Source organism: Phalacrocorax aristotelis, chromosome 24, assembly GCF_949628215.1.
Source record: "Phalacrocorax aristotelis chromosome 24, bGulAri2.1, whole genome shotgun sequence".
Taxonomy (NCBI): Eukaryota; Metazoa; Chordata; class Aves; order Suliformes; family Phalacrocoracidae; genus Phalacrocorax; species Phalacrocorax aristotelis.
In genome coordinates this window covers 4,433,152-4,446,785 of record NC_134299.1, presented here as the reverse complement: position 1 = coordinate 4,446,785, position 13,634 = coordinate 4,433,152, and the positions used below count along the sequence as shown (strand labels likewise).

Genomic DNA, 13,634 nt, shown 5'->3' with positions numbered 1-13,634 from the left:
CCTGCTGAATGTACATCTATGAGTTAAAGTTATTAAAGCAGATCAAACAGGTAGGGAAAAAAAGACTCAAAAAAAGTCACTGGGAACTAAAATACCCAAAGCTGATAGCTAGTTTACCCAGACAGACCAGCCATTAGCTGGGATTCCAATGATGTCTCCCTTGTTTCTGTTGACTTACCAATGGAGTTAAAAGCAAACCCGCTCTGAAAAGGAAATGCACCTAAGAATGAGGTAACAGGCAGATGTAGAACAGGGAAAGGCACTGAATTAACAATAGGTGGTGTTAATATGTACTTTTCTACAATTCAGACCACATCCTGCTGTTCCGCCTAAAGCAAAATTCTCACCGAAGACAGAAAGTTCTTGTTCAAGTGAAGAGTTTCAGAGGGTCCTTCAGTTCATGTGCGCAGCAGAAGACAGACGGTTGTTACAAGAGGAAGAAGAAATGGACAAAAAATGAAAGACAAGAAACCCCTGTGGTTTTCAAGTCAAGCACAGTCTACATCCAAGAACATAACGTGGAGCTGACAAATCCTACAATGCACCAGAGAGAGGGGGTGAACCATGGTCAAGATGTCCAGAAAGGTTTCAAAGATTTCCCTTAAGGAGGCAACAGCCCAGAAGACAGCTGTATGTGCACGATAGCAAACATGACTGCGGATGAATGTGATGTGACTGCAGTGCAACTTCCAGAAGGCCTCCAAACCTGTTTTGTGATCTGAATCCAATATGACCCTTGGATGGAAGCAATCTGTTTTACAGAGCCACGCAGGCAGCAAAGTAAACACAGCTTCTGCAGGTTTAACTGAAGTCACACTGAAGCCAAAGAAATGTATACGTACAGAAGAAAGGACTACTTCAGTCTGAACAAAAAAAACCCCCAGGATTTCGTTGGTTTTGTTTTTTCCCTGAAAAAGGCTTTGCTGAGAAACGCTTTCATTAGGTTTAGCAAACTTCAATTTTTCAGTAAGGCAATGGGCCCCATTTACGTCAGGTGAGCACAGTAACGGTGCAGTGGCCTGCAAAAACCCCAACCCCACCGTATTTGTAACTACCACTGCGAGCAACACCCTCAGCAGGGTCTTTAGTGCATCTCCCCAGCTTCTACCAGATAACCAGAGCCTAAATGACAGTTACAGTTACCAAGCAAAATCATTTCCTGGAGGAGAGAGCCCATGACAGAATCTTCATCAATTCCGATGATAAATAAACAGACCACAAGAGGTAACCAAAGCGCCAAGGTTGTGTATAGGTTCAGAAATAATCTTGGATCCAAATTCTCAGCTGGTCCCTCTTTATGATGAGTTTTTTGAAAGTTCAGGGTTTTTTAGTCTGAATCTGAACTTTGCAGGCAAACTCCCATGTTCCCTTTCACTATGGAATGCAGGAAACAACAGCGACGAGTGATTTTTTTTTTTTTTTTCCCTTCCCTGGAAAATATCAGTGAAAAATAACAGCCATGACAAAACCTGTTTATAAATAGACCAGGCAGACACAGCAGAATAGCACAGCAAAATATTCTGCCTGAATGTGACAAGAGAATAGTGCTTCCAAAGCAAGAAAACCCCAAACTTCACTGGCTTTTCAGCTGCTGGGAGATATATAAAGAAGAAAACAGTGAAGTTCTTCACAATACATTAGTTCTGAAACAGGCAGTTTAGGAAAGTCCTGCTCTGCACAGCAGAAAAAGAGCTGCTCTATCTATCTTTGGAGTCATCTAGATCTTCTAGGAGTAGAGCAGAGTAGAAATACACTTTGCAAAAGGATTTTAAACTGCATTTTCTTCTGGCTTAAGTGCCGCACAAACTCCCTGTAAGCCTGCTGCGGAAGGGCAAGTCCCCAGGCGCCGCGGCCCTTCTGACAGAGCTCAGAGACAAGCAGCCCTCACCTGTGCAAAACGGATCTGCCCACCTTAGGAGTATTAATCACGAATCACGTCCTGGTTTTTACCAGCAAGCTTCCAGTGGCAGGTCAGGCAGCCAGCAATGCTGTGTCTAAGGCCCATCTGCTCCATGAATAACTGTGATATTTGTGTTCAATTTTCAGTCGTCATGCCGCTGTGAGGACAGGCTATTCTAACAGCGTGCAACAGCCTTTTCCTGCATGGATCACCTGAATTTAAAAACATTTAAACCTAAGATCATGTCATTTTTTTCTCTAAAGAAATAGAAAGACTGGTGCTGAATCCAGACAGAGCACGGAATAAATAGCTAAAAGAAAAATTAAACGGATTATCCCATCCTCCAAGGAAAGAAGAGCTGCAGAGAGCTGGAGTAATCCAAGCAACAGGGAAGTCGGTGGTTAATTGTCAAGCCTTTCACATGTGTCCTAGATCTAAATGGCTCCTTAAAGTCTAGGGGCTGTTAAAAACCCAGATCAAGGGAGGCTATAAAACAAAGTGCAAGTACTGCCATGAATGGGTGCAGGAAAAAAAAAAAGAGGATGAGAATTATTTATATTTGAGTGAATTTGCCCAGCCAAAGTAAAGGTTACAGTAACTCTCAGACTTTGTTTCTGAGGTCAGGATATATAACTAGTTTTGTACCCTCCATCCTCTCAAAGTTGCTGGTACCAGTACGGTGCTGGTATCAGTGCAGCAGCTTCTATTCTCACATATTCACTGGGGAGAAGCAACTTTTTACACCCTATAAAAAAGCACAAAGAAGAAATATTGTACCAAGTCCCAGGTGCAAGCACAAACCAAGTAGGCGACATAATTCAGAGAGGAATATCAACTGCTCTGTAGTGTTAAAACCAGAATCAACAGTGAAATTACGACCAAGTACTGGTGAACCTAAACTCTCCATTGGGAGTGAGTGACTGCCACTGCTCGAGCAGAGATGGTGTAAGGCAGAATGTCTGCACTTCATCTGAAATACATATGATGACTAGCAGGAGAAAAATAGACTTCTTATTCTGCTAACAACGCTCAGGTCTCTGCCTGCAATCAAGAACCTTAGGAGACTGCACATCACACACCGGCACCTGACATCTCAGGAGCCGACACTTCTCAGCTGAGGAATGGCTGCGATCCGTTTCACTTCATGCCGATCAGCGCTTGGCTACACACACTACGGGGGCAGGAGGAGGGATCAGTGCGTAAGTACAGCTGTAAAGCTGTAACGAACCTATGTGAAAATACTGTAGGACACATCTCATACTGGTGCGGCTTACCTTGTTTCGAACACTGGTGCAAATCACTACTGTGACAGATTTACGCTAGGAATGAGCTGCTGAAATTGCATCAGTGAAAAAACTCGGGACAGACAAGACTAAGACAAGAATTCCAGTAGGGCGACTTCTCCTGTTATGTGATTAGTGTTTCAGTACTGGAAAGGTAAATGAGAGGTTGGGAATACAGTCACAGTCACAGGTCCTTTCCGTATTTCCCAAAGAAAACTTGAAGGCGAGTGAATGCGATGGCAGCTGAGATCACTAGTCTTTAGTGTCAGAGAGCCCCAGCATGTCAGTAAAAAGGAAGCAGTAATTTCACTCCAGGCGCCTGCTGTTACACCAGCAAGTGATGATCCTCACTGCAACCCTTGCTCTGAAGAGACAACGCTGGATTTTCTGGTTTTTGGGGGTGGAGGAGGAGGTTTGGTTTCCCGTCTGCTGGGTAGTGGTGGAGCAACCTGAGAAGACAGAACAAAAACACACAGTAAAAAACATTACTGGCGAGTTAAGTAACTTTGCTTTCCCAAACAAGAAATCCAAAAGGTCCTGTATCACTTGATGTTTCTTTCAGGACCAAATCTTTGAACTTGGCCTCTCAGGACTACACGCAGTCGATGACAGGGGCAAGCAAGGACACGTCCCCAGGAGATAACAGAAGCAGAAATGTTTTAGTTGCTAGAATATGCTTCAGTTGCGGATATACTTTGGTTGCTTCTGACCTGCAGCCTGACCTCAAGTCCGAGCCATTTGTCCCTCTGTCCCACCTTTTTGTTAATCAGTAAAATGGCAATAAAACCATTTCCCTCGAGCTTTCAAAATTCAACTCTCTTTATCACGCTGGCTTGATGATTTGCACCAAGTATTGGTCAAAAGGATGTAAAATGCTTTCAAATCAGAAAGGTGCAGCTAACTTCATAAAACGGTAGCAAGTAAAAGTTCTGCGAAAGCAAGCCACGGCCCTCCTGCCCAGCACAGGAGCTTGCAGGGCACTTGTCCTTGCAGGGAACGGCATTGGTGGGTTCTTTCAAGCTGGCTCTCTGCTTGTTTTAAGGGGCTTCCTGTAACAAAGCAGATGTGACAGGCCAGGTGAACCAGAAGCTTGCGTGGCTCACCACTTGCTTAGCCAAAACTGCCAAGATTTCAGGACTATTTTAACTGAAGGAGGACAGAGGCAACTTTACAACAACAACAAAGTAACAAAACCCTTCAGAAAATATTTTTACAACCTCTCTTTACAGCCCTTCAAATCCTTTTCATTTGGTTGCAAGCCAAGGTCAATGTTGCAAGCCAGAACATGTTAGTAATTAGTTTTCTTACAAGGCTCAGGGGAAGTAGGCTCTTTTATTAATCCTCTTGATCCAGTGAGTCCCATAGCACCCCTAGAGCTGGCAGATTTCTGCCATTCACGCCACCTACAGCGGCCATACTGCCCCTTTTCGGAAGCACAGTCAGTTCCGACCGAATGAAGGGCGAAGTATAAAACCTCCTGTTTATCCCACGCTACAAGGCTTTATGCCAGTGTCAGCTCTCTCTAACAGAACTAAGCGATGGGCTGTTTTGTTGTCTCCCTGTGTTGTCAGAGGTAACATATTCTGTTAAGTGTGATCATTCTTTAAATTCTTTTTGATCAAATTTCAGTTCATCTCGCTAAGGTACTCAGTAAGCCCTCTCTGCAAACTGGGCTGGGGAAGACAACCACCCCTCCCTCCCTTTCACAGTTACAAAAGGATGCTTTCCGCTGCCCGTCACTGGTAAGCAATTACACTCTCGTGCATTTCAGGGGCAGATGAAATGATTCTGACACAATGGCCAGAGTATTTGCATGCTAAGTATCTGCAAGCCGTTCGGGATCCCACAGGGCAAGAGAAACGTCAGCGATACAGCGTTAAAAAAGTGGCAATTTGATGTTCCTGGAAGGAAACCAGCTTCATGAAAATGAGCAAAGGCTGTGGCTAAAATGGGGATATAATACAGGCTGTTTTAAGTGACTAATGACGCATACCTTGAAAAATTAGATTCTTCTGAGCTGAGGACTCAAAAGGAGACATTCATAATTTCTGAAAACATGTCCGTTTTTTCCCCTTCTTTTTCAGGACCAGATTACTGTGCTGTTACGGTGATCATGTTTTTGAAAATTTTTAATCATTCTGCTTGTTTGTTTTCAATTTATCTTCCCACCCCCATACCCAGTTTGCCTAACCAAGGACAACACAACTCCTACTTGAAAGAAGAGGGACTGCACTTGATCGCCCTTCTCTCGAAGCAAAGAACTTTTTTATTCTTTTGCGGTTTCAGGGAGTGAACCAGTAAAATGATTAGAGGAGTTTCAAGTAGCACCACCCTAGAAGCAGCTTGGAAAATTCCACTGGTGTCTCTTTCTCAAAAGCTGTTTTGCAAAAAAAAAGAAAAAAAAAGAGATGTCAGCTCTCATTTCCTTACCTCCACAGAATTCCTCGGGTTGCTGTTCTCATAGGGTTTGCTCTTGGGCGGAGGTGGGGGTGGGGTGCTCTGTAAGCTAGCAGTTGCCAACCCATCAGCTTGCAACGAGGGAAAACCTAGAAGCAACAACAATAAGAAGAAACGACATTAAAGTAGGTGGAAAAGGAAGGGGAAATGGGATTGACCTTGTAGAATTTTAAGGGAGAATCATTTAATATCTCGTGCTTTCGATCTGCTAACAGTTCTCTGCTTTAGCAGCTAAATACGAATGGATATGTCAAAGTAGTCACAGTCGTGTCTCCCTTAAGTTCAGAATGCCCAGGAGAGTGCTACCCTCACCAAATGAATCTAAGTCTATGTGAAAAATGCATGCCTGAGAGAACAGAAGATTGAATCCATTATCACATTTGCAATGTTCAGTGGGGTTTCCTTTCAGCCTGGGCCTCAGCCTGAGAATTCACTTTGATTTTAACTCCAGTTGATGGAGTAGGTAAGTACCCAAACTTCAGAAGAATTCCTGCTTCAGAAGCTGTCCTGCTACTAATGCAATTAAAACCACTTGCTAGGCAGAAGAGTGAGGTTTCACGCTCTTTTCACGGACCTCTCCTCACACAGTACTCCTGCATTTGTTTGTGTTTCTGATTGTCTCCCCACCCCGTCCCCCACCCTAATGTGTATTTTTTTGTTTTAATCCTCTCACAACAATTTTATGCTAGTTTACTTCATTTATCTACAGTGGATTCTGAATTTATATCCATGTTACAGGAAGGACAGTCAGGTCCTACATATGAGCTTCTGTTCCTTTACGAAAAGAGCAGTAGAGTGAGAAATTCAATGGCAAGCAAGGAAGTTGTCAGTGGTGACGCTACAGTTGTTTTTATACCTTAGCCGTATTTATGTGTTGCTTCATAATTAACTACAGAGCAAGGAAGGTAACTGCAAATTATGCATTTTGCTAATTCTTCAAGATAAATTCCTTCTCTTTCAGGTATACCGTTTATCAGCTGAGTTTCCAAGCTGCAGAGCAACTTCTCCTAAAACTTTTTGCCACGCGTTTGGAGTTTTGTTCATTAATTAACAAAGCCTTCAGGGCTTGCCCAGAAAATTCAGCCATAGACGTGATCGGAAATACCATGCTGGATGGATGCGGCTCCATCCACTGAACTGACAGGAGGCATTCCTCTAGTACGCGCTAGTAACCACCAGACTTGATGCATTTACAAGCATCTCCATTGACTGCATGTGATGCTCACCTTGAGGTGAATATACTCTCCCACACGTCAATACGGGAGAAAAAAAGAGAGAAACTGATAAAGATAAGAATTGTTCTCTGGAATCCATCTAATATAATAATTTTAACAAGTGATATGTAAGTTAACAAGTAACAGAATCTGGCGGCATTATCTGACAAAGATGTCTATAAACCTTAACTGCCCAGAGTCACTTTCTGTGAGCTACTTCAGAGCAGTTCCTCCCTCCCTCTCCCCCTCCCCAGTGAAACTACCTCAGCAAATCACAGTTCCTACTACTGCAGATACTGCCCTGAAGCGTGCGGCAATTGCTCTGTAAAAGGACTTACTTTGGGTTCTTGGGGTTTTGGGGGTGATGGGTGGTGGGCTCTGAGGAGTTGATTGCTGGAGCGAAGAACCCTGCAGCAAAGTCAGTCTGTTGTCTCCTAATTGAAGACTCTTTGGCCTTTGTGCTTTTCCTGACATGCCCTGGTTGAGACAAAGCGTAAACAGAACCTTTAGAAGTCAGCAGGATTGCTGCACACATATCAGATAACCGGACCTGTCACAAAGGCATCAGCGTGCTCCAAGAAGAGCCACGCGTAAGAGAGAAAGGTGCATTCAGGTGAAACGTAAGAGCGAAACCACTGCCCTGGCTAAGCCGTGTCAAAAGGCATACACGGTGCTCCTATGACACGTCCAGTTTTCTGTGGGACCTTACTAACTGGGTAGCAGTAGTAAACTGTTTTTAACGACCTTGCTGCATTAACTAAGATGTCAAGCTGAAAAATTGCTGCATTTGACTAGCAGTTCTGTGAGCAAATTGTGGGGAAAAAAGTCTTACCGAGAAAAAAAACCCAAAACAAAGAAATTCTGAGTGCAAGTCAGGACTGCTAGTATCGTCCAGCTCCTTCGGGCTGCGAAACAAGTCTATTTCAGGCTTTGCAGAGCAAACCCCTTGCATTTGGGGCTCGGGAGATGTTGTTCCAGTTCCTTCCAGTGTCACGTGTGTCCTCTGTGCTCTTCACTCAAATCGTGAGGCCACCTGAATATGGTCCCAGCAGTCCAGTGCACGAATATTACGGTCCTTTTATATTATACATTAGTGTATTGCTTTACAGAGAAGGCTGCAGACATGTAATTAAACTCACTGGGCTCTTTTAGAGATCAATTCTCCATCATTGAACAGTTCAGGATTTCTCACTGCGCAGAAGGGACCACACATTGGTGTACAGTGAATATAAAACTTACAAAGACCAAAGCTGCTGGACATACAGCAAGCCTCTGGTTCCCTCTGGCTTTCTAGCTCCCCAGCAGCTTAATCAAGGGCTGCAAAGAATCAGTCTGGCCAATTCTTGTGCTGTACTATGCAGCTTTGGAACAGACCAGCTATAAAAAACAGTTTTCTCTGTACTTTGCAATGTTTTTAAGCATGAATATAACCCTTAACTGCACATTCACTTCATAAGCTGATCACACATGTAGTCTGTAACATGGGTATTCTGGTTTGCGTGCCTCAGCTCTCTGCAATGCAAAGTCTTGGACAGACATGCCGTACTGCCCGAGCGAACTGGTCGATACAAAGGGGCTTGTATCTTGTATCCCAGATCTCTTCCCTCCAGTTTTACTTGGTGAAGTGATCAGCAGCTGACACCAGAGTTTGTGGGTTAAACCCATTTAATTCTTCCAGGGGCAGGGGGCCAGGCCTCCTGAACCACTAATATTTACAACCCCAGATTTTCCTCTTGAGTGGAAAGCCTATCAATTCCGAGTGACATGATTCTAGAACCACAGTTCCCCTTTTTATAAATATTATGCAGACTCCAAGTGCTGGCAGCATCGCTCAGATTTGATGAGAATTCCTGAATATATAGCAGCATAACCTGTTCCTGCCAGATTCGGTCGAGATCTTGGGAGGGAAAGGGAAATAGAAGAACTCATGTTTTCTTATTATTTACGCAGCCTCTGTTAAGTCAAATTAGTATTGCTGACCACCAGCTTAAATACTCGGGTGCCTAATTCTCGCATACTCTCTGACAGCGTAACATAGTCTTAGCATAAATCAGGATAATACTCCAAGGTCATATAACTCTACTTTTGGGCCGAAACTTATCCGTTTGTATCAGGTGATCATTCTGAATCCCACTGTCAGCCCGAATGCCTAACAGTCTCCAATATATTCCCCATTACAACACTCCTGTGGGGGCAGAGATTCTCTTTCATTCCTCTTTCGCAAATAATTTACTCAAGGACTAAACTCCTGCCCTCACGCAGGAGGTCTGGGGCAGAACACAGGCTGAAAGAACGAGTTTTTCAAAGTCCCAAGCTGGTGACCTAACTACCAGACCATCTTTTTTCAACTCCCCAATCTATCAAACTAATCTTCACCTTGCAGTACATTTGATTTGTGCAGTGATGTTGACTGATAGCAGCTGAACATCTGGCTTGCCAGCTGGATTTTTGAGTGGGCTAGCAGTATCCGCTTGTTCCAACAAAAACAGAACAATTCTGCATCGTGCTGAGTGCATCACGCAGTCCTCTGCCCCTACAAGAAACGAGGGCACTGCGCACCCATATGAAACATCAGTGCCTCGTGCTTCCAGTTTGTACCTCAAGCCAAACCGCGGTTCGGTCTGTGACACAAGTTTTCCAAGTAAAAAAGTAAGAATTGCTCAGATGACCAAGGCTTTTGGTATTTGAACCCCTCCCGCTATTTAATGAAGTTCCCAATGACAAGCATGGCTGAAAGCAACGGAAACACTAAAAATCTCCTGCTGTGGATTTTATTATTGCTATTATTATTCTTTTTTTTTTTTTACCATTTTGGAAGTCAGTTCCATTTCTGGCTCCTTCTCTACGATCACCTGAGACTTGCTAATACTCCAGTCCTTCCGCTTGAGTTTGCTAATCCGGTTATCACCATCATCTTTCATGGGCAGTTCCTCAGCTCTGGAAGCTGTTGATACTCTTCTCTCCAAGAGAGGCTCCAGAATAGATCTGTGGCCCAAACCGAGAGAGTGAAAAAACATGAAACATTAGTCCATCGGACATTTAAAGCGCTGCCTGTTGGAAAGCTCTGACCAATTAGCTTCACATGAGATTAATATGAAAAACTGCGTTATGACCATGGAATTTTCAGTGAGCTTTGTGCTCCTAAGTTACCCCAGTAATTTTGAGTATAGTGCCTTATGTTCAAGATAAAGCGTGATCTACTTGCAGAAGGAGCCAGACCGGCATCTTATGCTGAACCCTCCCACTGAGTCTGCTGCATGACCCTGAGCAAGTCACTTAGACTCCCTGGCTATCACAGATGCAAACTAGACGTACAGAGAACCACCATCAGGAAATGTTTCCATGTGTGGCAACTCCTTTTAATGCCATGTATGCAGCTGCAAACAGGTAGGTGGAACAAGTATATCATATGACTATGCACCTCTTTGCAGACCTCATCAAACTAAATTACCTTGTAGTATCTTACACCTGTTTTCCAGCATTCCTGGGAAACAGAAATAGTGTGCATCTGAAATGCACTGCCTTCATCCTTCTTCAGGATCATGCAGATAGTTGGGACGCCAGGGAGAGCTAGTCGTGGGTTCCGTTCCCAGAACTGTCTTCACCTGTGCTTCAAACTCCCTATCCGTAAAATGGAATAACCACATTGGCCTCCATTTAAAGTTTTAAATGCGTAGGTATTACTATTGTGCCTGGAATAAATCTCCATTTTAAGAGTAACTAATTCCGACAAAGGCATATCCCCACTCTTGGAAATCACATGTAAAGGCTGATCACTAACCCGTCTGAACCTGGCCGGGAGGAAGTGCTGTCAGACGACGTGGAAGATGTAGAGACCACAGAAGACGCCACGGATGTGACAGAGAGCCGTCTCAGCGTGGAAGACATGATATAGGGCAACACGACGGAGCCTGACCTGCTCTGTTTCCTTTCGGTGAGGGAGGGAGGCTGCAGACGAATACGCTTGTGATAAATCATGTAACACTCACTCACTCACAAGTGGGAAAGGGGAAAACTTTGTTCCGTTAAGGCAAAATACTAAATAACCACGTATGCTTACCAAAGTTATTACACCATACTGTTTCTCCACCTTCTTCTTCAGCTCTTTGAAACAGGCTGTCAGTCTGTCATGTAGAGGCTTCAGCTGTTCTGTCAGCTTCTCACCATGGATTCTAATCCCTTCTGCCAACAACGGCATCTGAAAGGAGGAACAAAATTAAGCTACGAAAGGACAAATCTGCTCTCCTGTTCCAGGAAGGAACTTTCTACCATGTTACATATCTCAGATAGAATCAAAGGACTCAATTCAATGTGTTTTGAGTTTGCAGAGGCAGAGAAGGCCTCATAGAAAGACTCATAACTCGTGACACTGTAGCAACTTGACTGTTTGTTTGAGCTCCGTGGGTTCAAGAAACCATGGGTTCCCCATCTGCACCTACAGTTCCCTCTTCCCTACTTAGATTCCATTTTTCTGCTTTGGAAAACACAGCATGTTAAATGCTGGAGTATCGCTTCTTAGCCCCCAGAGCTGTATGACTGTGAGGTAGCTTTACCTGGGCTCTCTTGTATGGAAATAGGTAAAACTGGTCTGGGATGCAATCTGCATTACAAAAAAAACCTAGGCTGATTTTTTATTGCTACGCAGGTCAAAATAGACAACTTGTCATGGTCAGACTGACAAAACATCAGGTTTGATGATTTCATGAAAAAGTAACAGATATTTTGTTACACTCACGAGGGGATAATCTATGCCACTTTGGCAAATATTCCAGAATAACATTTCAGAGCAACACAAAGTACATGGAACAGTCTAGGCTGCAATTTCCTCAGAATAAGAACCAACTGTGCACACATCCAGATTGTTCTTATAATATTTATCTGCATTATCTCTCCAATACAATGATGCTGGAAAAACATCTGCACTCGTACACCACAGTGCTTCCACTTCTTTCCCCATACGATACCTGTAGAGCAATTAGCTGCTTAAGCAGCTCAATTTTATCTTGATCTTCAGGATGTTCTTGAAGATACTTCTCTGTGAAAAAGGCCTGAAAGCAAAGAGAGAAGATGATACAGACACTACGTTGCTTTCACGGCTAACTCTGAGTGAAAGATCCTTGTACTTTAAAAGCAATTAATTGGTGTTATACCTCATAGCAAAGTTTGTTTTCAATATCTCCCTGACACAAAGCTGAGGGACAAAGAACCATTTATTGGGAAACAGGAAGAAAAGAGAGGGTTTTTTGTTAGGAAAAAGCCAAAACAGTAACCAAACCACCCCCAAAAAAACCCCACAAATAAAACCCCCAACCCCCCAAACAAACCCCAATTTTACTATTTTTTCAGTGAAACACTGACATGTAGAAAAAGTTACTTCATCACAAGGGTTTTCTTCAACTTCAATTCCCTTCTCATAAAAAAGTATTGATTTGAATAATCAAGGCTACATTACTTGTCACTCAAATGCGAGTAGCAGCACCGGCCTCTTGAGTTCTCACTTCCAGAACTCTCAATTTTATCACCCAATGACACGCAAACAGCCTCAGCTGCAGAGGGTGAACTGGCCATCTCCCGCCTGCAATTTCCTTAAGCTTTATGATTTAAGCCCTTAAGTACAACATTTTCACATGGGGCTTGTTATGACGATTCCGTAAAAATAAAGACCGCGTTGAGAGTTTGACTCACAGTTTGATTCAACAAAGCACCTTTAGTCTACACTTCTTATGTGTTTACCTTTAATCAACAGAATCTGGTATCAGCTGAAAGTTGAAGAAACACAAGCACACTTCCCTGGACTGAAGCCTTAAAATTGTGCCAATTCACATTACGTGCTGCAGGGCATTGCATTGAAATGTATCACAATTCCTGGTCAGAAGAATTTAATTTTTCTTTTTCCTAGATAAAATCCATAATAATTTTTCATTTGGTTTTAAAACACGTCTCATCTATTTCAGCCCCTGCATATATTTCTTAGTTCTGGGTTCCATTAGCTGGACCGTATGTACAAGTGTTTATAGCCCGGTGGTATGACTCTGACAAAGGCTGATGTCAAGAGGAGGTTAGCCTGTGAAGGGACTGCCGGGTAGGTCCCAGTGGATTTTTCTTGAAAGTGTTTAATTATTGCAAGAAGAAAGCGCATGTTAAAAATGCAGACTTTGGCTTTTGGCTACAATGAAACAATTAAAACTCAAGATTTTAGCCGCCCACAAAAGCCAAATGTTCTGTACTGATCTTCAGTTGAAATAGGAAAATATGAACCAGAAATGAGTATTTCCAGATGTGGTTACAGATACTTTGTGTTTCCTAGTTTTAACTGCTTTCCCACTTCTGTAATTCTAAACTTTATGTCAACCTTAATTCATAAAATGGGAGGATTTAGGGCCAAATTCAGCCCTGGCAAAGTATGCAACTCCTCTGGAATCAGCAGGGTTAGACCCCAGATAAATCAGACCCTCTTCCATTTAACTTTTGCACTTCATTTCATGTGACTGGAACACATCTGAGAAGAATTAAATGTGTTCTAACACCATCTCTTCAGTTTGTGCAAATAAGCAATGTATTTTGTGCTGGGAATACTATCATTAGATACTGGGAATAAACAGCTTAAGTTAAACATCACAATAAAGGAAGAACATACGCAGTTCAACTGAAGTCAGCTGAATAAACCTGGATAGGAAACATTGGGTTTTTTTCCTGAAATATATGCTCTTTGCTGCAAGGCTCCACAGACAGATTATCTGCTGGAAAGAAATCCTCATTTGCCTCACCATTCTATATTAA

General features: G+C 43.0%; 1 protein-coding gene across 2 annotated transcripts in view; it reads right to left on the bottom strand.

Moving 5' to 3' along the window:
* Nucleotides 1-245: 245 nt before the first annotated feature.
* DOCK5 (dedicator of cytokinesis 5) overlaps nucleotides 246-13,634 on the bottom strand; it is an 84,441-nt gene continuing 71,052 nt past the window's right edge. The window contains exons 46-52 of one of the 2 annotated variants that reach the window (XM_075117504.1): nucleotides 11,819-11,902; nucleotides 10,915-11,052; nucleotides 10,636-10,802; nucleotides 9,662-9,839; nucleotides 7,193-7,331; nucleotides 5,614-5,729; nucleotides 246-3,632 (exon numbers count right to left, since the gene is read on the bottom strand). In XM_075117504.1, the coding sequence (XP_074973605.1) occupies nucleotides 3,531-3,632; nucleotides 5,614-5,729; nucleotides 7,193-7,331; nucleotides 9,662-9,839; nucleotides 10,636-10,802; nucleotides 10,915-11,052; nucleotides 11,819-11,902 (924 nt within the window). In that variant the 3' untranslated portion in view covers nucleotides 246-3,530. The remainder of the gene's footprint in view (nucleotides 3,633-5,613; nucleotides 5,730-7,192; nucleotides 7,332-9,661; nucleotides 9,840-10,635; nucleotides 10,803-10,914; nucleotides 11,053-11,818; nucleotides 11,903-13,634) is intronic. The other variant, XM_075117505.1, reaches the window with a different exon arrangement.